Source organism: Pteropus medius, unplaced genomic scaffold (assembly GCF_902729225.1).
Source record: "Pteropus medius unplaced genomic scaffold, Ma_sr-lr_union100, whole genome shotgun sequence".
Taxonomy (NCBI): Eukaryota; Metazoa; Chordata; class Mammalia; order Chiroptera; family Pteropodidae; genus Pteropus; species Pteropus medius.
Window position 1 is genome coordinate 36,609,400 of NW_024340849.1, and position 26,897 is coordinate 36,636,296.

At 39.3% G+C, this 26,897-nt stretch overlaps 1 protein-coding gene across 6 annotated transcripts in view; it reads left to right on the forward strand.

Annotated features, from left to right (window-relative positions):
- The first annotated feature begins 577 nt into the window (after positions 1–577).
- Positions 578–26,897, forward strand: part of ZNF521 (zinc finger protein 521) — a 265,922-nt gene continuing 239,602 nt past the window's right edge. For 3 of the 6 annotated variants that reach the window (XM_039844082.1, XM_039844091.1, XM_039844109.1), the window contains exons 1-2: positions 657–794; positions 1,794–1,834. In XM_039844082.1, the coding sequence (XP_039700016.1) occupies positions 1,795–1,834 (40 nt within the window). In that variant the 5' untranslated portion in view covers positions 657–794; position 1,794. Of the gene's footprint in view, positions 795–1,793; positions 1,835–26,897 lie in introns of all 6 variants that reach the window. The other 3 variants (XM_039844100.1, XM_039844117.1, XM_039844124.1) reach the window with 3 other exon arrangements.

Consider the following 26,897-nt stretch of genomic DNA (forward strand, 5'->3'; position numbering starts at 1 on the left):
TATTCTTCAGCGTCACTGACTTTGTCTAAACGAAAAGAAAAAATAAAGTCCAAACAACTTGCCTTTAAAAAGATTCCGAATGAGAGACTTGGCAGGTCTGTTGTTGCCCTAGAAAAGATTTCCCTAGTGTGGGTAACAAGAAAAGCCACACTTTATTTTAAAGTCCGACAATGCAAAGTCAAGCAATGCATTTCCTTTCTTGCCCCCTCAATGACAAATTGTTGCCTCTTTTTACATTCATCCTACCAGAAGGGGGACCTTTTCACTTTCAGATGCTCCTCTGCTTTAATTTCTGAAGAGAGAAAAAGCGAGCAGAAGAGCCCCGAGATCCGCCGTGGAGCTCTAATAACATTTCGGCGGCTGCGGCGGCGGCGGCGCGGGTGTGCGAGCGGGCGGGCGGGCGCGAGGGGCGGTGGCGTGGAGCGGGCGGGGCGGGCGGCGCGCGGGGGCGGTGGCGGCGGCGGCGGCGGCGGCGGCGGCGGCGGGCGGGGCAAGGGGCCCTCGGCCGCCGCCTGGCTCCGGATCCGCGCGCCGCGGCCGGCGCCTCCAGTCCGGGTCTTGGCGGGGCCCCTCCTCCCTCCCGCTCCCCGCGCTCTCGCCTTTTAATCATGCCCCTCTGTCTGTGTGTGAGTGCAGGCAGGCTGACAATGATTTCCTCAGTGATTACGTACAGAGCGAGTCCCTGCGGGTTAGGGGCCCCCTCTGGAGCCATCCTGATGGCTTTGGGGGCCTTGCTTCCATTTTCCATTATTATGTGGACTACCGGAGCGACAGCGCAGTCCAAGACCTTGCAGGTTTGTGATGAGGAGGGAGCACACAGCACACTCCTTCTCCTCCTCCTGCTCCCGGCTCTCCTCCTCCTCCTCCTCCTCCTGCTCTCGCCGCCGCTGCCGCCGCTGCTGCCGCCGCTGCTGCCGCCGCCGCTGCCGAGGCAGCCGTAGACTTTAGAGCCCCCGGTCCAGCGCCCGAAGCCGGCGCCCGCGCCCCCGCCCAGAGAGGGGCGCCCCGAGCCGCGGGCCCCGCACACCCCCCTCTACACACAAACAAGCAGACCCGCACACCACCTGAGGGGCCACCGGCTCGGGGTGCAGGGTGTTTTTTTTTAAATTACTTTAGTGTGGGTAAAAAAAAAAGGGAGGAGGGAGGGAGAAAAAAAGTATTTTTTCCCCTTTGCTTATTTTCGTTGCCCATTCGCATCTACCTTGGATGGTGGGAGATTTTTCTTTTCAAGACCTTCTCACCGCCTTGCAGGGTTGATTTCCTCCCCCGTGCCCCCCAAACTACAAAAGAGCACGACTCCTCCTGTAAACAAATCAGTGTTACTTGTTTTATTTTTTTAGGGGGGAATTTTGTTGAGAAGCGATTTCAAAAATGCTTTTTTTTGTTTTTTTTTTGTTTTCATATGAATTAACTATGTGAATTTTATTGAGGTGGAAAAGTAACGGATTTTTTTTTTAGTTTATTTGAAGGCTCTTCAAACATTGTCCTGTAAAGTATTTTTTTTTCTTCTTTCCCCCCTTTTCTTTTTTTTTGGAGGTTGGGGGTGGGGGTCGAAGGCTGGGAAAGTTTGGTACAGCCGCTGCCGCCGCCGTGCAGAGCGCGGAGCCCGGGCAGCCGCGAGCCCCGCGCGCGAGCGCGAGCAGGAGCCGGAGCGAGGAGCGGAGCGCGGAGCCAGGGCGCGAGGGAGGCCGAGCGGAGGGCGCGAGGCGCCGCGGCGCGAGGGGCGCGCGGCCACGAGGAAGTGTAGTTTCTTACAGGGCTGAATTGAAACAACTTCAGCTGTTTGCTTTTAGGATGTCTCGCCGCAAGCAAGCGAAACCGAGATCCCTCAAAGGTAAGGAGGACTCCCCCTCACCCCCGCCCCGCTTTCCTCCCCCAGCCGTGAGTGTCACTGTGGGTAGCGGAGCGAGGGCTGCGTGGCCGCGAGGCGTGAGCGCGCGTGAGTGTGAGTGTGAGTGCGGGGGCGCGCGCGTTCCCCTCCCCGTTTAGCCCCCAGGTGGAGTGAGGGTGATGTTTCGGGGCGGGGGGGTTAAGACGGGAGGAGGATCCCCAAATGGGGCGGTGGTAGAAAGTGGGCGAGAAAAGACAACCAGAAAAAAAAAAAAGAAAAATCATCCTGAGGGGGAGGAAAAAAAAATCCTTCGAGCTCTACATCTGGGCAGGAGGAAAAAGTTTCTGTTCTGTGTTTTCGCAAAGAATAAATATGCAAAACCGTGCGGTGCTGCTTTTTTCCTTTCTTTGGAAGAAGAAAAAAGTCATCTCGGAGCGGGGGGAAGCGGCTTCTGCTCATTAAAAACGTGGCCCCGGGTCCCGGCCGCGCCAGGGCGAGGACACAACAGCCGCCGCCTCCACCCCGCCTGCGCCCCGCTCGGGTTCACCTCGGCGCGCAGCCCGTGTAAACAATCGCGGGGAGCCGGGCCCCGGCCCCCTGCTCCCGCGTCCCCCGCTCTAGCTCCGGAGAACCTCTCTTGGCCGTTCCGAGAAAGTTGACCACCCCCTCACCCCTACTCCTCCCTGCCGCCCCCTTTGGTCTTTGGCTTTTCGTGCTGGGCTCCAGCTCCCCTTCGTCCTGGTTAGAGCGGGAAGTTTGCGGATTGCGTACGGGGGCATTTTGGGGGCGCACTGGCTGGCTGCTGCGGCAGGGTGGGGGGCGGGGGACACTGAAGTTATTGATCTGGTGGCTGTGGTGGAATGTGGCGACGAGAGTCACGTGGCGGCCTCCTCCTCTCCTGGGCCGCCTCCTCTTCCACCTTCCCGAGCCTCCTCCCGGGGAAGCCGGGGGCGGGCGGCCGCGGGGAGTCGGGAGGTCCGGCGCTCCGAGGCCGAGAGCGGGGGTGGGCGAGCGGCGCAGCGCGAGCACCGGAGGAGGTGCGGGTAGAGCAGGCATGGAATCAGGCGATGGCATGGGGCGACAGCTGGAGGCGGCGGAGGCGCCCCGCGACCCCGGAGGCGGAGGACAAAGGGCGGCTTGTGCGCCCGCAGGGTCCCGCCGAGGTCCGTGCGGCCCGGCTCCGCCCTCCGGTCCCCGGCGGCGCAGCATCCTCTTCCTCCTCCGCGGCCCGGGCCCCGGCGTCCGGGGGCCCCTGTTCCTGCCACCCGTCTCCCGATTCTGCCGCCAGCCCGGGGGAGGGGTGGGCAGAGCCCGGCACCCCACGCCTCCCGGTCTCGGACTGATGTGTATTTATGAACTCGATTAACGGAGTCTTCACCGCACACACAAAGCCCTTTCTTCTCCTGGGAAGGGACGGAGTGGGGGAGGGCCTCGCAGATTGGAACGCTTTCTTTTTTCCTGAAGCACGGGAGAAGTTTTAGTTTGTAAACGAGACGAGTCACTGACATGTGCCTTGAAACAGCTTTTGTGGTGATTTATATTCACGTGGGCCCCACATTTTCTGTGAAAATCAAGACGTAGGGCCTGAAAGATTCAAGGGTCGATAGCGAAAAAAATAAACGCCGCGGGCGTGCGCGGGTGTCAGGGTAACCGTGGACCACGCTCGCGTGTCGGGGGGACTTGCCGGGAGACTCTTGGCTTCCTGAAAAGTCGCGCTGAGCGAAGTACCAGGACAAACCTCTTCCGAGTCACTTGGAAAGAAGAACTTTACGAGTTTGATGGGATAGCGCTTGGTGTTTGTCAGCCCAGTTTAGAGGGCTGCAAAGGCTTCTGTTCAGTAATTTGGGAGGTTTTTTATCTTTAAAAAGTTTATTGAAGTTTGCTCAGTTGGTAGTTTTGCTCATCCGTAGCCTCCGAGTATTCAGTTCACCTGCCTTTGGAATGAATTCACACTGAAAGTTCTGTTGATTGTGGGTGCAAGTGTTCCCTGTGCTTCCTAAAGGGGATGTATTCTCTCCCACATAGGATTTTATGGGCAGCAAGAGAAGCCGTCAGTTGGCGGTATTCGCAGGGCAGTATTGGATAAGTCGAATTGCGAGATAATCTGGGACCAAGATCTGTGCATTCTTAAGCGAATAAGCAAAAAGTTGCAAGTGAAATGAGCAAAGAGGGCATTTTTTTTCTTTTGTTATATTGTCATATTGCAAAAATATTCAAATATCTTCTCCATGAAGACACACATTATCTGTGTTTCAACTGCCAGGCTCTAAATAAAATATTTACATTAAAAACAAAGATTTAGCTTCCATTTATTGTGTAGGCAGAGAACGCGGTGGTGTTCTCTATCAGCTTTTTGGACGACTCCCAGAACTAATGGCCTCAGGTGGGCTAGCTGAGCTTTGGGGGTGAGCAGCTGAAGACAGGAATAAAAATAGTACAGTTCTCACTAAAGAGTGGGTTTGTTTTTCTTCAGGGTGTGCATTTACCTAGAAAAATACATATTTAGATAAGCGATGTCAGATGAGTAATCGTGATATTAGTAACGGTTTTGGACAAGTAGAATGGCATTCTAGGTGGCTCTTGTTAAATACCTTACCTTTTCTTCACTTATTTTCATTTCCTGTGTCTTCCAGGAAGGGTCTCCATTTTTCAAAATGTGTTTTAGGAGTTCTGAGTATGTGGATTCTGCCCATTGTATTGTTCAGAAGGTCATACTTGGATCATAGAAAAGCCAGGGACATATTATGACAGATCTCCTGGCATCATAATGATAATAAGCAATGAGCAACACTTTGCAATCAGTAGGCATAGAAAGGCAACCTTTATTTAAGTTTCTTCTCTTATGAAGAACTGATGAGTAGTTCTGCAAGTAAGAGATAAAAATTCTGATTTTATTAGATGAGTGACAGTATTTCAAAACCTTGCAGGTTACTTTATACTAACTTGAAGGAGGCATTGGAAACCATAAAAATGCAATGTGCCCTTCTAAATAAAACACGAAGTTCTGCATGCAATTTCCAACTTGTCTCCTACATGGATATTATTACTTCAACAGGCAAGATTTAAAAGATATTTCTCATATGGCTGTCGCTTTTGATATCGTAATTAGAAACTTGTATCTCAGGGGAGTAGTTTACATAAGGCAGGTAGAAACATTAAAACAAAATGACAGTTAAGTTAGGAGTTTTTGTTTTCACCCAAATGCTTAACAATAAGGAATACCAGGAAGTTCTATTAATAGTTGAATTTATTTGGGGTATTCTCATAAATTAAGTATTTTGAATGAATAATTACATTGACTTAAACATTCTGTAGGGTTTTTGTTTGTAGCAAACTTTAGTGTAATTGTCCTAATAACCCCCTCCTGGGGGTGCTAGGTTTCTGGTGCAATGGAGCTTGGTCTTCTTACCTCCTCTAAAGTGCATTAAAACTGTTGAAAACACCAAAAAGATTCATTTTTCTACTTGTGAAAGCTGCAAAATATAATTTGAAACATGAAACTCTTGTATTCCTTTGCCTCTCAAAGCCCTAGCATCAAAATTCTCTCAGCTCACATACAAAGTTGAGAAACTTATTCTGTCCTTAAGCTAGGAACCTTCAGGATAACCTTTCCATTTAATGAAACAAAATTTTTGCTTTTTGTTCGGGGATTACAAAGTACAGTAGCTAGGATTACATATACCTTGTTTGTTGTAATTAAAGTATACTTGTCTGATTAAAAAAACATTCTGCAACAATTTTATTACAAAGCAATTAAAACTTAAACATTAAAGTTAACATTAGTAACTTTAAATAGCTCTGTTATAGTATTTATTTAGAGGCAATATTTAGAGGCATGGATGAACCGACAAGTGAGTCACCCTTTCTACTCCATTTGTATTATTTGGATATTTATCTCAATTCCTGAGAGTAGACATGGTGTTTGAGTAGATTACTTGACTGAAAATAGTTCTGCTGTCAGCTTGTTTTTAGAGGCAGCAAATCAGTAGCATCAAATTGGTCAATTGTGACCTATATCTATTTTTCTTGCTGGTTCTTTATTTCTTGTGGTGCTTCTCTGATGGAAGTTTCTCAGCCATTTTACCAGATAAAAACAATTTTTTTGAAATTTACTCCAAAAAGCACTGTAAGAAGGAAAAAGTGGTCCACTACATAAAGGTGTGATATATTCAGTAAGAGCCAAGTTATAAAGCTGGGAAGGAGAGAGGGGAGCACTTAGACATTTAAATGGCCAAGTTAAACACAATACACAATTAGGGTATCTGGACCCTCAGGTGTTCATAAACCCATACCAGGGGCCTGTAGAGAGAAATCGTGGGAACCGGGGAGAAAGAGAGCCCCAAAAGTGCCTTGTTTAAGTTGGCTGTCACAGTAGCTAACCCTTTGTAACTTGGCACATTTAGAATTTATCACACTTATGACTGACCTTTTTCCTTTTTCCCATTTACCTTCTTTTGTACTTACAAAGTTTTTTTTTTTTTTTAAGAAGTCATTTATTTAGAAATATAATGAAGTGGCAAAACTTCAGCTCTCGATTTAAAGAAGAAATGTAAACTGTAGAATCTGAGTGAAAAGGCAATGGATTTTAAGTCTATAACCTTTTGAAAGTCAGAAAACTTATCTATTAGGTTGTATTCTCTAGTGGAAAAGCTCTTGAAATTGTAGGTGTTAAAAAAGCCACTGCAGGGAGTTTGTCCTAGCCCCTAAACTTAATAGAAACGTTAAACTCTCCAGTCCTTACTTAAACACTTTTTTTTCCCCCCAAAGACAATATATTTTCTTATAGGTAGACAGGTGAAGTATAACAACACAGAAAAAAAGAACATGGTTCCCTTACACTCCATCGCCATGTGTTTTATTTCTTAAGAAAATAACCTCACCCCACTAGAGAATCAGTTTTGGTTTTGGAAATGATGCCATAGTAGGAAAAATAAAAGCCCTGAATTTTGTGTGAAAAGACAGTTGCATTAAAACAGTTTAATAGTTTGCTTTTAATTAAAAAATTACAACATAGCTTTTCTCTCAGTTATTTTTACGTAAGTTAAGCAAGCATGACTCCATTTTTTAATAACTAGATTTTAACTTAAGTTTTTAAAAAGATATTAAGAATGTATCTGTATATGTGTATGTATATATATTTTTCATGAGTGTGAGCACAAAATGCTCTACTAATTGTGCGGCACATAGCAATGTAGGCTTTTACTTTTGGATTTAGATGCTAGGAAGCCTGATTATTGGAAACACTGCAGAAGCTCAGTGTTTGACATCCATACCCACTTCAGACAGTTGCCGTAGTACTTCTATTCATCTATCAAGCAGTGACTGTTTCTTCCCTCTATCACCTCTAAATTATACTGACTAGATGCTGAAGTCATTAAATTGATTATAGTCCAATCAGTAGACAATCCGACATAAACAAAAACAGCAATTACAGTTGGCAAGAATCCCATGAGTGCGAGTCAAAGTTCCAAAACTGATGGTCCAGTGAGTCTTTTCCAAAACGCCGGTTTCATGATTTCCACAGTTCTGGCAGCATCTTCTTAGAGGGAGGGCACAAAAATTCATAAGATTCCACTTGGCCTTAAAAACAAAAACATCTGTTTGATGCATGAGTGGATTGTTGGCTTTTATTCATCCAGCCAAAAAAGGGCAAAAATAGGATATTGAACATAAAAGCATACCTGTAAAAATGAAGTTACAAAGGGATTTGAGATTAGCAGCTTTTTATAAAGCAAGCTGTTAATACTTTTCCTTTTTTGTTTTGCCAGAATATTCCCACATCTCTTGAAATCTATTGTAGTAATTGACAGCAGTGACGTCTAACAGCAATGACAAAATTTTTCAACTTTTTGGTTCCACTAATTATACTTAGTGCTTTTTACGTGCTTATTTGGATCATTGCAAGTCTTGTAGCATATTTATAGGATAATTTCTCTTTTATCTCATAGGAACATTTTTGCTCCCTTTTATTTCTAAAGGAAGTCTGTGAGAATTGGCTACTCTGTTAAATTCTAGTGAAATACTTGTTGACATAAGTTGAAATGTAATATTAAGTATATTTGCTTGAGTTTTCATTTTGATGTAAAACCATGCAATGAGGAGAAAGAGGTTTTGATAGTAGAAAAGAGCAATTCTACCAAAATGAGTTAAGAATTTTATGAAAGGTCTGTTTTTCCTATTACTGTGCTTTATTAATTCATCTGACAGAATTCACATTGCTGGCTTAATGTCATTAATCCTGTTGCCATAGAATACATTCCTTATGGCTGGATTTAATAGGTACCACATTAAGTTTTTAGTTATTTTTTAAGAGAGAAAACCATTTTAAGACTTGCAACACTTGTAACATATTTTAGCAGCCTTATGGATTGTTAAAAATGTAAATGTTGTCATTGGTAATATGCTAAAAATGCTTTTGAATTGAATGAGATTTTGATACCAAGGGTCTCTGGCTAAGTATTTTCCCAGAGACCTTTTGGTATCAGGATTTTCTCCATTGACTCCTGTTGTGTTGTCAAAGGTTAAAGTTAGTTGAGGGTGGGGGATGCATGAAACTTTCTAATCCCATTTCAATTAAATCTGAAATATGTTTCTGTTTTTTTTTTTTGCTTGGGGATTACAAGGTACAGTAGGTAGGATTACATATACCTTGTTTGTTGTAATGAAAGTATACTTACCTGATTTAAAAAAAAAACATTCTGCAACAATGTTATTACAAAGCAATTAAAACTTAAACATTAAAGTTTACATTAGTAAGTTTAAATAGTTCTGTTATAGTATTAATCAAATAGTGTAAGGAAAGCTTTTAAATGGTTTAAATAATTATGCAACTCTTGGCATAAAAGCCTGACACAAGATAAATCTTTGAAAACTAAGTAGGCTCATGTCCTTTTTTTTTTTTAAATTTAATTTTAGGCAGCTTGAGCTTTTAGCATGCATCACATTCTACCTCTAGTATAGGTAATTATGCCAGTTTAGTAATTATTAGAGATGAAAGAAATTCAGTAAGATACAAATTCTTTAAAACTTCAGTAGCTTCAGTTTTAGCAGGGATAATAATCAGGCAGCAGTTATCCAACTGCCTGGGGACCCTGCCACAGCTACATAGGGCTGATTTTGGGGGTATCGTTATTATGGCAGCACATGCAATGGGCATTCCTACTCTAGATATCTGATTGTAGAGTTTTGTAATTTGGTCTTAAAAAAAAAAATCCAGATATAGATTCAAATATGACTGCCTAGAAACTCCCCTTTCTTAAAACATTAAAAAAAAATAATAAATGCATACATTTAAAAATTATTGTAGGACATCATATATTTTAATTTCATGGGATGGGAAATGCTTTGAAAAATGTATATCTAAAATTGTCAATTGAATGTATGTATGTGTTGAGAATGCGTTGAGCATTTTAAGTCTTTTCAAATGAAGATGATTTAGTTTGGAAACCTTCTACTATTCATACATGAGAATAGCTCTCAAGCTAAATCTGGTCAAGTGATTGCCATTCAGAATATTCATTCTCATAATAATGTAGTTTGTTAGAATTGCATTTTGGTATTATGGTTACAATATAAATTTTTTTTTACATATGTGAAACCAAAAAGTTTCAGCCCCTCAGTTATCACAACTCAGTATGAGATAAGCACATAAATGATATGCACACATGCAAACATACTCTTTCTGTTTAAAGTACATTTTGATTAGCAAATCCATAAGTGTTAATTACTTTTTAAGGGACAAATTGGATTGAGTTGGATTTTGCCTAATAAATATTGGTGTCATTGTAAGGAACATAATTTCCTTTTAAAATTAAAAATCACTTTACCATTGAGGGCCATTATTTCATGATTTTTATTACCTTCTCCTTTCTTTCTTATGTTTGGCTTTTTCCAAAATTTCTTATCCCATCAGTGTTTTCTGAGAGAGATATCAATACGGAAACTTATTTACCTGCTGGAAACAAAGGAGATATGTGGCTCTCATTCTCACATACAGACAGTCCCATATGTTCATACAGAATACATTGGTGAAAACAATTGGAGAGGTCAGGAGTCCACAAGGTGAACTATAAATTGCTGTACTTATGGGGATGCTGTGACCAGGAAGCTAAAATGTATTACAGTATTTTAAACTATATATTGACTTTTAGAAACAAATTCTAGCATTTCATACATGTTCTTTAATATAATTCCCTTCTTTCACAATAGAACCGGATTAGGTCTAGTAAGTGCATCAGTAAGACTAAATACAAATTGCTTTCCGTGTTCCTAATGATTTAGCTTGTCTCAATTGTTTTAAGTTGTGATACTAGTGATAGCGTAAGTAGAAATATGCTATCACTAGTATCACACTTTTAGCTTTTCTTATTTTTATACATAAAAAAAGGCAATTAAGTATTTACAAACAACACTCTACCAAGTATTAATGAAGCCAGTAGAAGTATTGGCTGGAAGGTGGTGTCATCATGTTTTATTCATCAGCTAATGTGTGGAGTCTGAAGTTGCTGCATGTATTCTGTAGGGTGGTTTGGGGCTGTCCATGTGCAATATGCAAAGCAAAGTTAGATGCACTTTTTGCAGACATGAGGCAAGAGTTAAAAAGAACTATAGACTCAAGGGAATGCATATTAATTCCTGGAAAGGGTTGAGAATAAAATGGAAATGATTAGTTATGATAGTAAGTATTGTGTCTTAGATGGCGGTTTGAGTGGGGAGATGGTTGCAGAGTGGAAAGGGCACAGGGGCAAGCTCTGATTTGCTTTCTGTACTTTTTGGCAAGCCACTTATCCTCTGTTTTCTAAGATTCACATTTCCTTTCTGTAAAATGAGGGGGCTCATTTCGTCATTTAAACGTTTTTTTTTTCTTTCAATGCTTGTTTCATCCCAGGCACTGTACTAAGTTCTGAGAATTCAGTTGTGGACTAAACAGACATAGCCTTGCTCTTATGAAAGTTATGGTCTAGAAAACTGGACGAGACTTTTAAATATCTTCCATTGCTTTTTAATTTGGGGAAGGAAGCAATGCAATTCGAGAGAAGGAGATACGTGTATGTAGTTTATTCACTTTTTCATCAGGTTAAGTGGGTCAGTTAAAAAAGTTAGATAACATAGGTTTCAAAAACATGTTTGGTACCGAAACTTTGGCAAGCTAACTTTTTAAGAATGGCGAGTTATGTTTTCTTTTAGAATTAAAAGATAAATATGCTCACTTGAACTGCAACTGTTAAATACAATATATAGAATATTTATTTCCAACCCTTTTGGATTCACATCACTGATTTTTAAATATCTTTTACCCTCCTAAAAGATTAGATAACATTTTTGAAAGTTAATTGTGTGATGTTAATGTTTATTTAAAAAACTTTCAAGGAATTGATGACATTCTTTAAGATAATTGGAGCCTCTTGGAGAATTTATATGATATTGATATTTAAAAACCTCAAAACTAAAATTCAGGTAGGGATCCTTGCTACATAAAAATGAAGTGAAATAAGTCACAAGGAATTCATTCCATTAAATATTTAGGAATAGAATACTAAAGAATAAGACATGTTGATATTGACAAGTCCATAGCTCAAGTTTGATCATTTTTTCCCTGGGAGACAGGTGAATGCTTTCAAACAAACTTTTACAGAATCATAAATCCTAAACATAAGACTGTTTAGGGATAATGATCTTGGGTGTCTTGATGATCTTCATGTTCAAAAATGTGAGTGCTGAATGAATGGTGATGGTGTAGTGTAACTGACCGAAGAAAAAGATGATCAACATGAAATCCCTTTTGTCTCCTCCAAAATCATATAGGTCATTTACATAAGTATTGCATCATTATACCCAATTTTTAATCTTCAAAATAAAACCATTACAAGATAATAACACCATTTTATAGCTCCCATTAAATGTAACTGTTTTTTATACTTACTGATTTGCATATTTAAAACCCAGTATGAGTGTGATGGCTGTGCACAGACCCCTGGAATAGCCTCCAAGCTCTGTTTTTGCCTATATGTCCCTGTCCCTCAGGCTAGGAAAGTGCTTAGCTAGGTGCCTGACTTATACTAAGTGCTCAGTAAACTTTAGTAGAACCAAATCACTTTATTTTTTATGAAATGAATGACTTCTGTGTTCCCTTCCATCTCTAACATTGTAGAATTCTCATATTGAGAAATTTTAATTCTTACAAGTTGATCAATAATTCATATTAATGGGGCAGGCATGCTTTTTAAATTGTGAACTTGATTGAGTTGTAGCTGATGGAACAAAATCAAACAAACGGGTTAGATGGTCTTTCAATTATGATTTCTTGTCCAGAACTAATACAGAACTAACGATTTACGTAACTAATATAGAAGGACACTTGTATTACACCCGGATCCCTTCTCAGGGCCTTTATGAAGAATCTGACTCTGTTCAAGTCCTGGCATTTCCATGGAGTAGTTTGCAGCTTCTAGATGAGAGCCTCGGGCCAGTGACCAATTCTCCTCGCTAGGAGTTTGTCATATCACTGGGAATAACCCTTATAGCAGCAGCTGCTTTGCGCTAGAAATTGTGTGTATGTGTGTGTGTGACTAACTCTGTGTTTGCCTGGGTCTCTCGTGGATGTTTGCAGTGGGATGGGTATGAACCTGCAGCAGTACAAATGTTTGAGCCAAGGTCAAAGTGTATTGCTTTAAGGACAGCATTTTAATTTAGTTTGACTTATGTTGGCTAGTCATCTTCAATTCATGTTCATCCGTTTGCCCAAATGCTGATACCATTTTTATATAGCAGCATGTCCCAAACCTTTGATTTTCACAGCTTCACTTTGAACCTCTTCTCAAGTCGGTTTTGTATAATGATAAAGGCTTGAATATTGTTTTCATTTTGTAAGACTCATCTCACATCTCCTGTGAGGCTTCTTTCTGACCCACCTGAATTAAAAGGGCTCTTCTCTTTATTTATTATCCCCTCTGTACCTCATATATCATAGAAATTATGGCTCTTAAGTTTTCTGGTTTGCCGATAAGCCCTTTGAGAGCAGGGTTTTGTGTTTCTTTTCTTTGAATCCTCATAACCTAAAACTAGATGGTAAGCCAACAAATATAGAACTATACAAACAAACGTATTAATTCAGTCTTTTTTTTGATCAGATATTTACTACAGATCCATCGTTTACCAATCTGGGAATGGTAGGAGTTGGGGATGTTATGAAGGAGACAGATATGGACTATGTTCTTGTGGAGTTAGAACCAAGCAGTTTCAGGTGCTTGGTTCTAACTAAGGGTACAGTAAGGCAGCAGTCCCCAACATTTCTGGCACCAGGGACCAGTGCTCCTCTGAGAATCTCATGGCCGATGACCTGAGGTGGAGCTGAGACAGTGATGCTAGCACCTGGGAGCAGCTGCAAATACAGATGAAGCTTCTCTCCCTCGTCTGCTGCTCACTTCCTGCTGTGAAGCCCCATTTCTAACAGGCCGTGGACCAGTACTGTTCCATGGCCTGGAGGTTAGGGACCCCTGCAGTAAAGAATAAGTCAAACCCAGTTGCTCATGGGGTTCATGGGAACTAACAGTCTATGAAAACATATTTAGATAATTCGTTGTGTCCCACATAATGTTATTTAACTTCAAACTGCACTTCATTTTGCAATAATAGTATACTTTCAATTCATACAAGTGGTATTTCTTTTATATTACTTGCACACGGCTAACTTGTGTACAGGTTCTGGCTGTCCTTTGTTCACGGACCTGGTTTTCTACTCTAAGAAAGCTACTCTAACTATATCCATTCAGTTTTTAATCACTTAGATCTATTTATTCTTCCAAATATCTGGATTTCTTTTAATTTTTATAGCTGTCTAAATGCTGGATAAACACACTCATTTTGGTATCATAAGACAATTTAACAATTTCCCTTTCCATTTCACCTCATAGATAATTTAGGAAAATATATACATCATATAGTAATATGTTTCTGCTTATGATCTTTGCTGATCTTTGCAAGTTCTTAGCAAAATTCCCACATTAAAGAGCTTAGTAAATACTAGAATATGGCAATGTATCAACAATCCATTAGTATGTTCTGTAATTGAAAATTTACATAGGAAAGCTAGATTTTAAAAACAGTAATCTACCTACCAGCACTTTACTTTTTTCTCTTTTTTTAACTTTTCAACTCATATCTTTTAGACATTTTCTCTAAGTCTCTCTTCATGGTAGTATTATTTATAGAGTCCCACAAAGTAGTCTGTGAGAAGACTTTAAAACTACACCTATCCAACCTTTACCACCATCCACATAATCCTTCAAGCCAAGTCTGAGTAAGATGCATCCATACCCTGGACAGAGTAATAATACCCTGCAGCTGCTCTTTAAATATTTGTTCTACAGTTATTTAGAAATCATGGTGATTCTAGTGGTAATGTCCTCAGGCAGCAAACTGGACCATTCTTAGATGGCATTATACATATGTAGGTATCTCAGGTATCTTTTCCCAAACAAAAGTAGGAGCTCTCTACATTGTCCTTCCTAAACGTATTTCCTAGAAATCCCTCCATATCAACACTTAGAACCTCTCCTCTTTATTCTAACAACTCTACACTATCCAGTGTATGGTATTTTGTCATTTATTTAGCCTTTTCCCCACTGGTGGCCATTAGGTTGTTTCTGTTTACTTATTTATTTATATTACTGTTTACAAATGTTGCTTCAGTGAGCATACACACATCCTTGCAGATATGTGTGATTATATATATTGAGTGAATTCCTAAAAATAGGATTTCTGGGTGAAGGGAACATGCATTTACTGTTTTGATAAATATTGCTAGTGTGCCCTCCATAGAGGTAATGCCAGTTCTCACTGCTGTTAGCAGCAGGGTTAGAGAGTAACTACGTTTAAATACTTTAGCTTTGCTAATGTGGCTTGTGAAACAAACTGGTATTTTATTGACATTTTAATTAGCATTTCTATCATTATGAGCATCTTTTCATGTGTTTATACACCATTTGAATTTTCTGTGAATCACCTTTTTATTTTCTTGGTTCTTTTGGCTTTGGTTTGAAAGAGGAGCCCATATTATTAAGAAAATTAGTTTTTGTCTGACTTGTGTATTATGAATATTTTGCCTAAGTTTGCCTTTGTCTTTGTGGGTGGGAATTTTTTTTCTTTTGCCACATAGAAAGTCCTGCCCTTCCCCCGCCCCCGCATCATTCTTTTAGCTCTGTCTTCCTCAGTTACACTTTGTCTGCCCCCCTTTCACCCTTGCGTCCCCAGCACCTAAGCATATTCCTGGAAATATTAGAGGAACTTAGTAAACATTTAGTAAATGGTGGTTAAGATCTTGGGTGTTTAAACAGACTCCCTAGGTTGAAATCCTAACCTGGTTGGCCTTGGGCAAGTTATTAAATCACTTTGAACTACAGTTTTTGTATCTGCAAGCGAGGGTAATAATAGTACCTAATTCATAGAATTGTGAGCATTAAGAGTTAATTCATATAAGCTCTTAGAATAGTATTTGGCAGACAAGAAGTACCTAGTAAATGTGTCTTACTCTTAATCTGAAAGATTTTCTCACTTTGGTAGAGAAATTCTTCATCCCGTGCTTTACAACTCCCTACTCTAGAAAATTCCTATTTGCTATGGTTCATGTTGGGGATTTCGAGGTCTCTGTGTGATTGGTCAGAGCCCTTTCAGAGGCCTGTCTTGGGTGGGTTCTTTGCAGATGACTTTGCTGGTTTCAGTCCTCTGTGGCCAGCCCTTTCACGCTGGCCAAAGCAGTGCTCCACTCCCAGCTCCTCTTTGCTTTGCCAATGTAGAGAGAATTCTGAAAGAAAAATTCCTGCAGAAATTCCAGTTAAAAGAAAATGGAAACATAAAGTGGGGCTAATTAATTTTAGAGCCTCTGTCATCTCTTTGGTAAGTCAGGTCTGTGTCTTTGAGTTCTTTGCAGATAGACCATGCTAATTTGCAAAGGTAGGCTAATTGTTCTTGGGAGAGGAACTAGAGACAAATAATTCACATATCATTATGAAGGTTTAATCATAGTAGATTTATTAATAATCCTTAAATTAAAAAGGTAAATCTGGGCTCAGGTTTACAAAGGAATTAGCCGAACAAGGGCATGATTTTCTACATCTCCATACTCATCAGTAAATTTATCTAGAAGCATTTTCTTTAAGGCTTCAGAGAGGAATTTTGTGTTGTTTAGAAGTCCGTGTGAGTATAGAGTGTGAAGAGGAAGGAGAATGCAGGAATGTGTGTCTGCTCACTGGCTGTTACCTCCTAGTCCTCGGCTGGCTGTGTTTCACTGTTATAATTTTATGTGAAACCTTATTTGGGGCAGATTGTCAGAAATTTCTCCCCTCAAAATTTCTTCTCCATTCCTTTTTGCAGTTAATCCTAAATTTTGTTTGCTTTATTTTTATTTTTCCTTCCTTCCCTTGCTCATTTAGTCAGCAGTCCTACTCTGTGAGTTCATGAAATCCCCTAGTCCCCATTCCCAGATTGCTGGGCTCCGGCTGTCCCCTTGGGCTTTAGAAGCCCAGCTTCCGTCACTGCCCGCTGGTTGACCTCAGCACTCATTTGTCTGGTGATGCTCTGTATAGACACTACCATCTCTTTTTATTTTAACTATATTATAACTGTCATCAAGTTGTCTTTCTATACAAAGTCTAAAACCTTAATATATCCTATCAGATGACTTTGAAATATCCACTTATACCTTTTTCTTCAACCTTAATGCTAAATGAAGTGAAAGAAATAGTAATGAAAATCAGAATGGAGAGAGTCAAGAGGGTTGTGTGAGGCCGCTTTTAATGAGTGGAATATCCTTAAATGATAGTAAGTGACAAAAGAAATTTCACTTCAGGATAATTTGAAATAGATATTCCAGAAGACACTTTAGAAAGGATAGATTGGCTAGGTTGGTCGTTTAGTTTCCTGACAGGTCAGCCATAGTGGGGGCTGGAAGTGCTAAGGGACACAGTGAGGGGCAGAGTGTTGCAAGTGGGGCAAGGACACTAGAACACCCATCCACCCTACCGTCGCCAAGACCCAAAGAACTTTAGTGTTCCCAGTCACACTGTGACTTTGTGACAGAACAGGGAGGAGCATGTCAGTCTCTTGATTTCTAATTCTAGGAATGACCTTTCACGGCTGTACACATAGTGAACTATAGAAGGAGAAGGGACTTTCCCCACTTCTCTCAGACTCAACAGAAGCTAAAATCCTGGGGCCCCTGCTCTGTAAGAGTCCTCTCCTTATTCTAGTTTTAGCTGTCAAGGTCTCTGGCTTTTGGTCCTATATGCACAATCGACATGTCCCAGTGAGTTGTCCTGAGGGACCCAGTGTCTGATGGACCTGCACTTGAATCCCACATCTTATTGGACCTCTTTAAGCCTCAGTTTTCTTACCAATAAAAAGGTAAGAATCTACTTCATAGGATTGATGTATTAGGTAACAAATGTAAAAGGCTTAACAGATATACAGCAAGTCGTAAACTAGTAAACAGCCTTTTGTAATAGATGCAGTTCATGGGGAAGCTGAAGGAACATGCACAGTTTGTCCTCTTTATGTTTCTCTCTTCTGCAAAGTCTTGATGGGTGACACAGTTCTGTGGCTTCCTTGCCTCTGTGTAGAGCAGAAAATCTTTCTCCTTCTGTAGATAGCCTAAGAAGAATTGTGTGAGTTTTTTACTTAAACCCTTAGTCATCACCTTCCACAATAAAAGGTGAGTAATGGAACCGGAGAGGAGGTGAGTTCGCTCTTTGCGTTTTGGTGCCTGTTTAATATTTCTAGAGACACCGCGTAGCTATTTTATTTGATCCTAACTGAATGTTCTGACAGTTATCATTTTCTATTTCATAGGTGAGGAAACTGAGGCAAAGACACTGTGCTCATCCAATTCGCGTGGCTGAAGTAGAAAAGGATTGTAGGTTTCCTGGCGTGAAAATGGGCAGTTCTTAATCTTATAATTTTCAAATAGGAGAAACCAGGGTCAATCTCAAACCAAATTAAGAGGTGGAAATAATTAATCTTCTGGCCACCACATCTCTTCTCTGCAGTTCCATTTTGCTTTAATCATTTAGATCTCAGTTCCCACCCCTAGTTCACTTCTCCCCCCGCAAAAGTTACTTCTACAAGGAAAAATATGATGTGATGATAGTTACACCTGAGAGAGAATCAAAAGCTGTGGAAACCTGAGAAATCCTAAATTGTGTGATTAAAGGCTTTGGCTTCTGATATAAGAATTACATTCCACAGAAAGCTGATACCAGAGATACCTTAAAAGAGAGTGCGGTGGGTGCTGGAGTGAGGGATCCAGGAGTGCTTTCCCCGTTGCTGGTGAAATCTCAGCAGAAATACCTCCTTACAGAGATTGAGTAGACTTGCAAAGGTCTTCCTCTGGATGCTCTCACTCGAAGGCCAGCTTTGCTAGGGTGGAGCCCACCAGTTTTGTGTTATAGGAAAAAGTGAGTAGTGGTTGTGCCTGCAAAATTATAGCAATGGATCTGACTTTGGTTGAATAGCCTCCTGGTAATGTTACGTTGGCTGTTTTAAATACACTGTGGAGAAGCTAGGGGAAAAACAAATTCATATTCTCCACTGGCAGATTACCATCCTGAAGCAGTGTCTATTTTCTTTCATTTGAGATGTGCCATTTTTTTATACAAATTTTCTTTGTTGCTGTGTGGAGGTGGGCCCACCTGTTAGGGATGGATTATTCCAAGGACCGGTGGAACATTGATGCCATCTGTGGATGGAATTGGGCACAACCCATCACCATTCCTGAAAAAATGACTCCAATTCTGATGTCTCATAAATGGAACTTCAGAAATGGAACATACTTTTCTTTTCTTTTCTTTTTTAGCTGTGGCTAAATATAAAAAATTTGAAAGAGTTGGATTCTTAAAAATTATAAGCAGCAGTAGAATTGACTAGATTAGTTTCCTTATTATTCTTTTAGAAAATAAGATGAAATCTGGCTTTTTCTGACCCGTCATCTGAGAACATACTCCTTCTCCATGAATATTTACTGAAAAGTATACCTACTTACATACATATATATATATATATTCTAATTAAAACCATGGTGAAAAAGTAAAATGATTAATATGGATGGTTATTTATCAACTATTCTCCCTTATGTGTGATTGATTTAGATGATTTTCCTTATATTTGGAGGTTATCTGAAAATAACTTATTTAAAATATGTTTATATATAATATATACTATAAAGTAAATATGCTCACATTATCTCGACAAGTCAGGATTGAAACCATATAAGTCGAAACATATTCTCACAAACGACTATTAATTTATAGTTACTAAGATAATGGCTTACACGTTCACTTTCAGTTCTATCTGGGTAGCTCTGTAAATTGTGTATTGATTATGCTAATGGCACTGGTGTCTTTATTACTTGTCTGCAGATACATGCAGATTAAATGCACTTTGGCAAGGTTGTCATTCTGTAGGAAAAAGTACATTTTAAAAGTCTTTTTTTGGAGAGATTAAGTTAAAACTAAAGAAAAACATCAATTAAACTCACATGGAAACTTAAGGAATTGTATTCTAGGAAATGAAAAGTGCAGTTAAAAAGTTAAAAAATGATGCTCCTATATTTTCTTTGTTTCAAATTCCTTAAGGAAAGTGTTGCAGAAATGGTGCTAAATCAATAATGATCTATTTTTATGGTTTGTTTTTGGTTGTATGGTTTTTCTTATTTTGTTTATCAGGCTGAAGGAACCTTAGACATTTAGGGTTACATGTATTTTTAAATTTATTATCCCAACTAGAGGAGAACAAAATGAATTTTTTTCCAATTACACATAAATTTTCCTGTATTTTGTAATAGCTCATAAGTCATAAATCACAGCCTTACGTTTTACTCTGATCTTTCATTATACAAACATGTACCTAATTTTATAGGATTTTTTTTCTCTTTTCTCTTTTGCTAAGCCATCATGTTACCAAAGCAGTTGTTTAGAAATCACTTTCTTATCTTCCTGAGTGGGATCACTTCTTAGAAAGATGGGCCTTCCACTTGTGTGCCACCTAGGAAAGAAAAGAGCCTTTTAGAAATTTGTTTTCAGATTATTTTCCACTTTATTTTAACAGCAGTTTAATTCCTAGTTTGTTTGAGAATCAGTTAGAGCTGCCGAATGGGGGAAAAAACAAAAACCAAACAAATGAAGTTTTTCATGTTTCTGAGTAACAGGATTCCAGTTAGACAAATCTAGATGTGTCCCTATCTTTCAAATATATCATTGAAATTAAGAGGAAGAACTCCCTAAATCAGAAAAAGTAAAGTTACTAATCAAGAGATTTGAACAATAGTATTGGTGTGATTTTTGTAAATGAGATTGTTTACCTTTTCAAAATGTAAGACGGAATACTGTTTGTTACATTGCAGCAAGAGAATGTTTCTTGTTCAGAACTAAAGAAAAACACTTTCTCCCTAGGCTAGTGTTTCAGTAAATGTTGATAGTTAACTTTAAGTGTCCAATTCAGAAATATTGTTACAACTGGATTGATATTATCTAAAATAGCTGAAGTAATAACAAAGTTAGTAAAAGTATCAGAAAATATGATGTCTGGAATATAAAGGCTTTTTGCTTCAGATTTTCTTTTGCTGAGGTGGTGTAATGCTTCCTACGTATGCTACTATAGTTATGACTTATTACGTTTAAAGAGGAAATAACTAACTAGACCCTTTCTCAAACATCCAAATATCTAAAGTTTAATGTTTCATTTATTATTATAATTGTCCTAAGAAGCATTTTTCAGTATATCTGGTCATTATGTGCTAAAGATTACACATAAATGCTTTTAAATAATTTGTTTTCCTCCAAAGTGGACTTTCAGCAGTTTAAAATCTCTTTGCTGTGGAGAATTAATACCTGTGTATCTGGATATTAAAAATATTTTTATAATATTTTTCTTATAAAAAATGGAAGAAAAGGTCCATGAAACTTGATTTAAGATTAAGCAGAGGGATATAGAAGTTGTTTGTTTTGTAGGAAGTTAGGGACTATACGAGATTCAGATATGAACAGCCCCTTCACAGTTAACCAACACTGTTGGACCTTAAGGCATCAGTTGGAAGAGTGAAGAGACTCAGATCTGGCAATCAAAGCTGTATTCCAAAAAGTCCCCCCAAAACAAAACAAACTTCAAAAAAACATTGGTTAGTTCACTGAAAAACATTCATCTAGAAAAATCTTTAGCAGGGCAATCTTTTCTTTATTAGGTTAGGTGATTTTGAGTTTCTATACCCATTTTCGTCTTCCTTCCATCTAATATTTATCCTGTTTACTTCTTATTATTACCCTTTGTGGTTTCTCACTCTATTTTTTTTTTTTGCACAAAAAGGCTACACTCTTTAAAATGAATGTTTTAATATATTTATTTGAGTCTTATTAAAAGTAATGGTTTAGTGTTAATACATTGTCTTGTAAAAAGGATTATGAACTACCTGTAGAATCATGTTAGTTTATTAAATTAATAGTTAATGATTTTTTTTTTAAAAGATGGAATAAAAGAAATATTAGAATTAATATCTGGTCTCTTTTCACCCCATTCTTTCAATTACCAGTGGAGCATCTTTCTAAAATGTAAACAAGATCGGTCACTCTTCCTTAAATCCTTCAATGACTTCTCATAGTGCTGAAGTTAACATTTAGACAGAGCACAGTAGTTACTTCATGATCTAGCTACTTTTCCAGCCTTGTCTCTGCCACTGCCCTCATTTCTTTCCAGTCTATCCAGTTCCCCTGATTTGAATAGCCCCTCAGTCGCACTTCCTAGAAGGCATCATGTTGTTTTATGCAGCTGTGGCTTTACATACGTTTCCTCTGTTTGGAGAATTATTTTCTTCTTGTCCTCAGTGCTACTCATCCTTTAAAACTTAGCCCAAGTTGCTCTTCTTTGGGTAAAATTTTTCTGCTCTGCCCCATCTGATTTAAATGCCCCTTGTCTGTGAGTTCGTCCATCTGCCTTCTGCAGTCATTGATTTACTCATCTATCTCTCCTGCTGCTCTGGTGCTTGCCAGCCCTTCTCTTGTTGTGGCACAGGCAGAAAAATAAGTTTTGAATGACACACTTGGGTAAATGGAGAGGCAACAGGCCTGCTGTTTCTAGTCAGCCCAAACTCTACCTGGCCACTTCAAGGACTGAAAGGATCTGTAACCTTCAACAACTGAACCCACTTTGACTCAGTAGTTGAGAAGCTCTGCAGAGGAACGCAGGCTCCTTAGGACAGGGCCCAAGTCTTAGACTTTGCATCTACAGGGCCTTAGCCAAATGCCTGTGTTTGCCTAGTTAGTGCTCAGTAAATTCTTGTTTACTGAAGGCAGCCATAGTAATTCAGTTTGAAAGTTAAATGACTTTAAGGTAGGAATATGTTTATAAATACTCTTTATATGAAAATCGAGGTGCTGAAATTGCTCTCTGCTAAATTTCACGTTAAAGATAAAGAGGGACTAAGTAGAAGAAGAAATTTGGATAGGATTCTGATTGAAAGAGGAGAAACTTTCTTTGGTTCCAAAGTGTGTGTGTGTGTGTGTGTGTGTGTGTGTGTATTTGTGTGCGCGCACGTGTGCGCACTCGCCTGTGTGTTTAACCTCTCTCAACGCTAATTTCCTCCCACTCATCATCCTCCTAAGAGGACTTTCATTGTAGATAGGAGAATGGTAATAAATTCACATTTGGCATGTTCTCCTTGATTATAGTGCATGTGTAATATTTCTCTTTGGCCTTTAAGGACCATGATAGACCTGTAGAATAATCAAGTAAAACCACAGACATTCTAAACTTCAACAGTGCGATTTTGTTTAACATAGAGATAATTCATTCTGAGAAGATTTTATAGACGAAGGAAAGAACAAGTATATGAAAAGATTTCTTTTTGTGTATGTGTGTTGAACACTTTAATGACTTTCAGAGAATAGAGTAGATAGAAAATAAACATTGTGGAAAAAGTAAAAAGGCACATTTTCATCCTTGACCACATGAGCTCTTTGGACCTGTTGGGCCCAGCCAGGTCTCTGCTTTAGATTGCTGTTACTGTCCTACCATGCTGAGGCTCTGTTCCTGTAAGCTCATCCTTAGCCACTCCACCTCCTTAGCCACCCCACCTATTGCTTTTGTTTTTGTTTTGTTTGTTTGTTTATCTTTTCTTGACAGTAGAAAAAAAATGAGGCAGCAGACCAGCAGGCTGGTGTGGGCCAGACGACTACACAGTCTGGTAATGCCGCATTCCTTCATTAGAGCCTGCTTGCCATTTTATAACAGTGTGCGATTTATTTTCCCTAAATCTGTTTTCATCTTAGGGGATTTCAAGTTAGAATGCATATCTAGAGCCCAGAAAGCACAAAATAATGATCCCGCCCTTTGGTTTTCTAAAACTAGGAAGGCTTTGTGCTCCTTGTTAACTCTTTGTAGCCTGAAGGTTACTTTTCCTACGTTCTTAAAAAGTATCCAGGTAAATCAGTGAATGTGATTTGCACACACTTGTAAGAGAGGAGTGCTTTTCGGCATGGTTTGCTCTAAAGAGATAATACTTGATTTTCTCTTTAGGAACAGGGCTTCTAAGTATGTAAATAAACACCAGAAGGCTGGGTTTATGTGTATACACGTGAACTTTAAAAAGAGCATTAGAGAATTATAATTATTTGACACAAGAAGATTGTTAACCTGAGGTGCATCATTTATAATGATTTTGGGGGGATTTGAGCTTAGGACATATGTGTTTAAATTATTTGTTGACTTATTCATCATAGGGTTCCTGAAAATAAGACACCGGGTTTTACTGTCCTTTTTATTTTCTGAAGATATTCTGGGAATAAAGAACTTAAGCAGCTTTCTAAAGTAATAGAAAGAAACATTATATTTGTACTAGTCCACTATCATGTAGCAGTGGGCCCACATTTTCTTGATCATTTATTTTCTATAATTTTAGATAATTAAGATCCAGAAGGTCACGGTCCTGACAGTGAAGGTAGGACTTCTTTTTAAGGCAGTGTGAATTTTTTTAATCGGTAGTTTCTTGAACTTATTGGCACTGTGTGGGTGGATTTTAGATTAATATATGCCACAGTTGTTTAATTTGGTGAAAAGCTGGCTATGATCAGAGAACAAATGTTAGGAAATGGTCTGGTTTTAAGTTTGCACGTGTGTATGAGTGTGTGTGTGTGTGTGTGTGTGTGTGTGTGTGTGTGTGTAAGTGGAGTATTTTGGGTTCATTCATCTTGCGCCAATCTTAGTTGTTAAGTAATCTTATTGCATTCACGTTTACATCATCCTCAGAATCTTGTGTTTCTGCTACTCTCATAAAATCTGACTCTGGTTTTTAAGGTAGGGCTTCAGGCTTGGAATGAACCAGGAAAAGCCTCATTTATATCTCCTACAAGAAGGACAGAGGGCCTGCACTGTGTACTGGCTGCCAGGAGTTTTTATAGTAATACTTTGTATCTAGGCTCTGGCTCTTACCATTAAATGTGCTTTTTATAGAGTACCAAGTTATAAATGTAGTGCAGCTACGGCATATTAATCTTACTGCAGAGATTTAATGAGGCAGTTGTTTTGCGATGGACACTATTGGGAGCAGAGAGCGACAGAGTTTTACTTTACCACTGAGCTGCAGAAATATTCCTTGCCTGGTAGTAATTATAACCACATGATCTCTTAGTTTTTCTTTCTTTTGCCAGTGCTTTTCCATGCAGAAGTGGCTTGGAAGGAGGTCTATTTGTAGGCAGTGAAATGGATTGGAAATTGGGCTGTTTTCTCCGTGGTTTGACATTTTCGCTTTGATCAGGCATGGGATCCTTGTTGCACAAGGAGAAATATGTAAGATGAGTTTCAAGAATACAGATAGTCTTTGCCAGTCCACTGAGATGGCTTTTAGATATTCATTACTTTTACTTGACTTTTATATAGGTTATAAAAAGTAAATGTGGTGAAACCTCATTTTTACATGGACAGAATAGAATTTCTGCTGGTTGGCCTTAAACTGATCCCACACTTGAAATTAATTGAAGTCCATGGGTTTATGGCCTCCAACACTTTTAAGCCAGTGCAATTTTTCATTTTCCCCAATGTTGTAATTTTATTAAATCAAGTTATGGCAATAACAACCCTTATGAAGAGAAGGATGAGAAGAAAAGAACCACCTGCCAGAGGACACAATAAAGGGAAAATCAGACTTTTTTAAAAATTACATTCATAAATAATATTAACAAGATTGAAAACAGAAAGCTGCCCTTCATTTTTATAATAATAATTGTGTCTTTGTTCCAAAACTAAGGCTTTTATACAGGTCAGAACACTGTAAATCCAGTGCCTCATAGCGCCCTTTTGAAGGGATGGGCCGGAAAGTCGATGGTGCAAGTGCGATTGTAGTGATGGATGTAATGCGTTTGGAGGCATCCTTTAGGGCAAAGGACAGAGCAGTGCCTGCAGCTATGATGGGGTTTGTAGTCCCAGTATAGGCTTATGTGGATATTTAAAAATATTGCCCCTCAGGTGGGTTTATAGTACAATAGAGCTGGAGGAACAATTGTCCTTTTTTGCCGTGATGTTGGGTGGGGCAGTACTTACAGGCATGGACCTTGTATTTATAACCCCTTAGGTTGAAGTCAGAGGTTTGAATGGCTAGCAGAGTAATACAATTATTTTTTATGATTGGATCTCAAAGGACTTTATAAAAACTACATAACTAAGGCCATGTGTAATTACTGAAGTGTAGCCGCCTGTGGGAAAGAAATGGTTGACAATGTAAGCTTTCTAGAATCTTCCTACATCAACTGACGATAGGAATGGAAACCTGTACCACAAGTAAACACATCTTTTGAACAGGTGGGAAAGAATTCTCCATGAAAATAGAGATTAGAAAAAAAAAAAATCGGAGAGAGACTAAGATTCCAGCACTCATTACACCAAGGCATCATAGGCTATAATTGCACCCTCCCCCCCAGAGGGTCCCTCTTAAGTGGTGACCTAAAAACAAATTCGCCAGTTGGCTGGAGCATGCATCCTAAAGTTGCAGCAGAAGTGAATAAGCTTGACTGACTTCAGCCCCTGAAGGGTTCTATCTGTAAATGCAGAAGTGGAAACAAAAACATTTTTTATTAGTCTTAAAATGACCCTTATTTTAATAATTAGCCACAGTGTCAGCGCATGGACTGGAGTCATTCTTTAGCTTTGATGAGCTAACGCTTCATGTGTGCATTCTTATTTTATATTTTTGATATTGGATTCATGTAAAGTGTTCGTATTCTTGAATAATAAGGAAGGCAAGTTTTTATCATTTTTCTCTGCATACTACTTAAAGTATTCAGAGTGTCTCCTTATTTAAAAACAAACAGGCCTGCAAACTTGATGTGTAGCATTTAAATAATCATATTAAAATTCAGACCTAGCACCTACATTTCCCTGAGTGCAGTCAGTTTTATGAGAAACTAGAAACTCATGCTAAACAACTAAGTATTCAGTGTGTGCATGCTGCCTTCCAACAAATATTTAATGGTGTAGGGGCCAATTTGCCATAATTAGGACAGTTATTTATTTTCCTGAATTACTCTCTAATTTGGCAGTGTTTTACCACTTGGTTTTAGTTTGTTTGAGGTCTTTGAACCATTATCCATTTGTTGTGTCTGTAGCTATAGATGAAACATTTGAAACCAGCAAAGCCAAATGTGGTGGATCATATATTGCTGATTTTGAAAAATGTAGTCATGTAGGTGTTTTCTAATTTGAAGGTAACTTGTCTGTTCCTGTTTTCAGAAAAAATATCAGCAAAGGACTTTTTATGTACTCTTTTTCTTCCTTCTCTGCTTTCTCATCATCACTAAATAATATTTACTAAGCACTCACCTGGACATGGTGCTGTGCTGGCCAAAGTACAAGCCAAACGAAAAAGAGCCTGTGATTACTCCCCCAGGAATGAGATGTCTAAACCCCAGTATGTTGAAATGGGCACTGTGTAGAGTGTTGAGATAATAATTTTCCAGATGGCGAATCAATCCAAATTACCAATTTACTTAAACGTTACATTCTTTTTTAAACAAACAAACAAACAAACAAAACTACT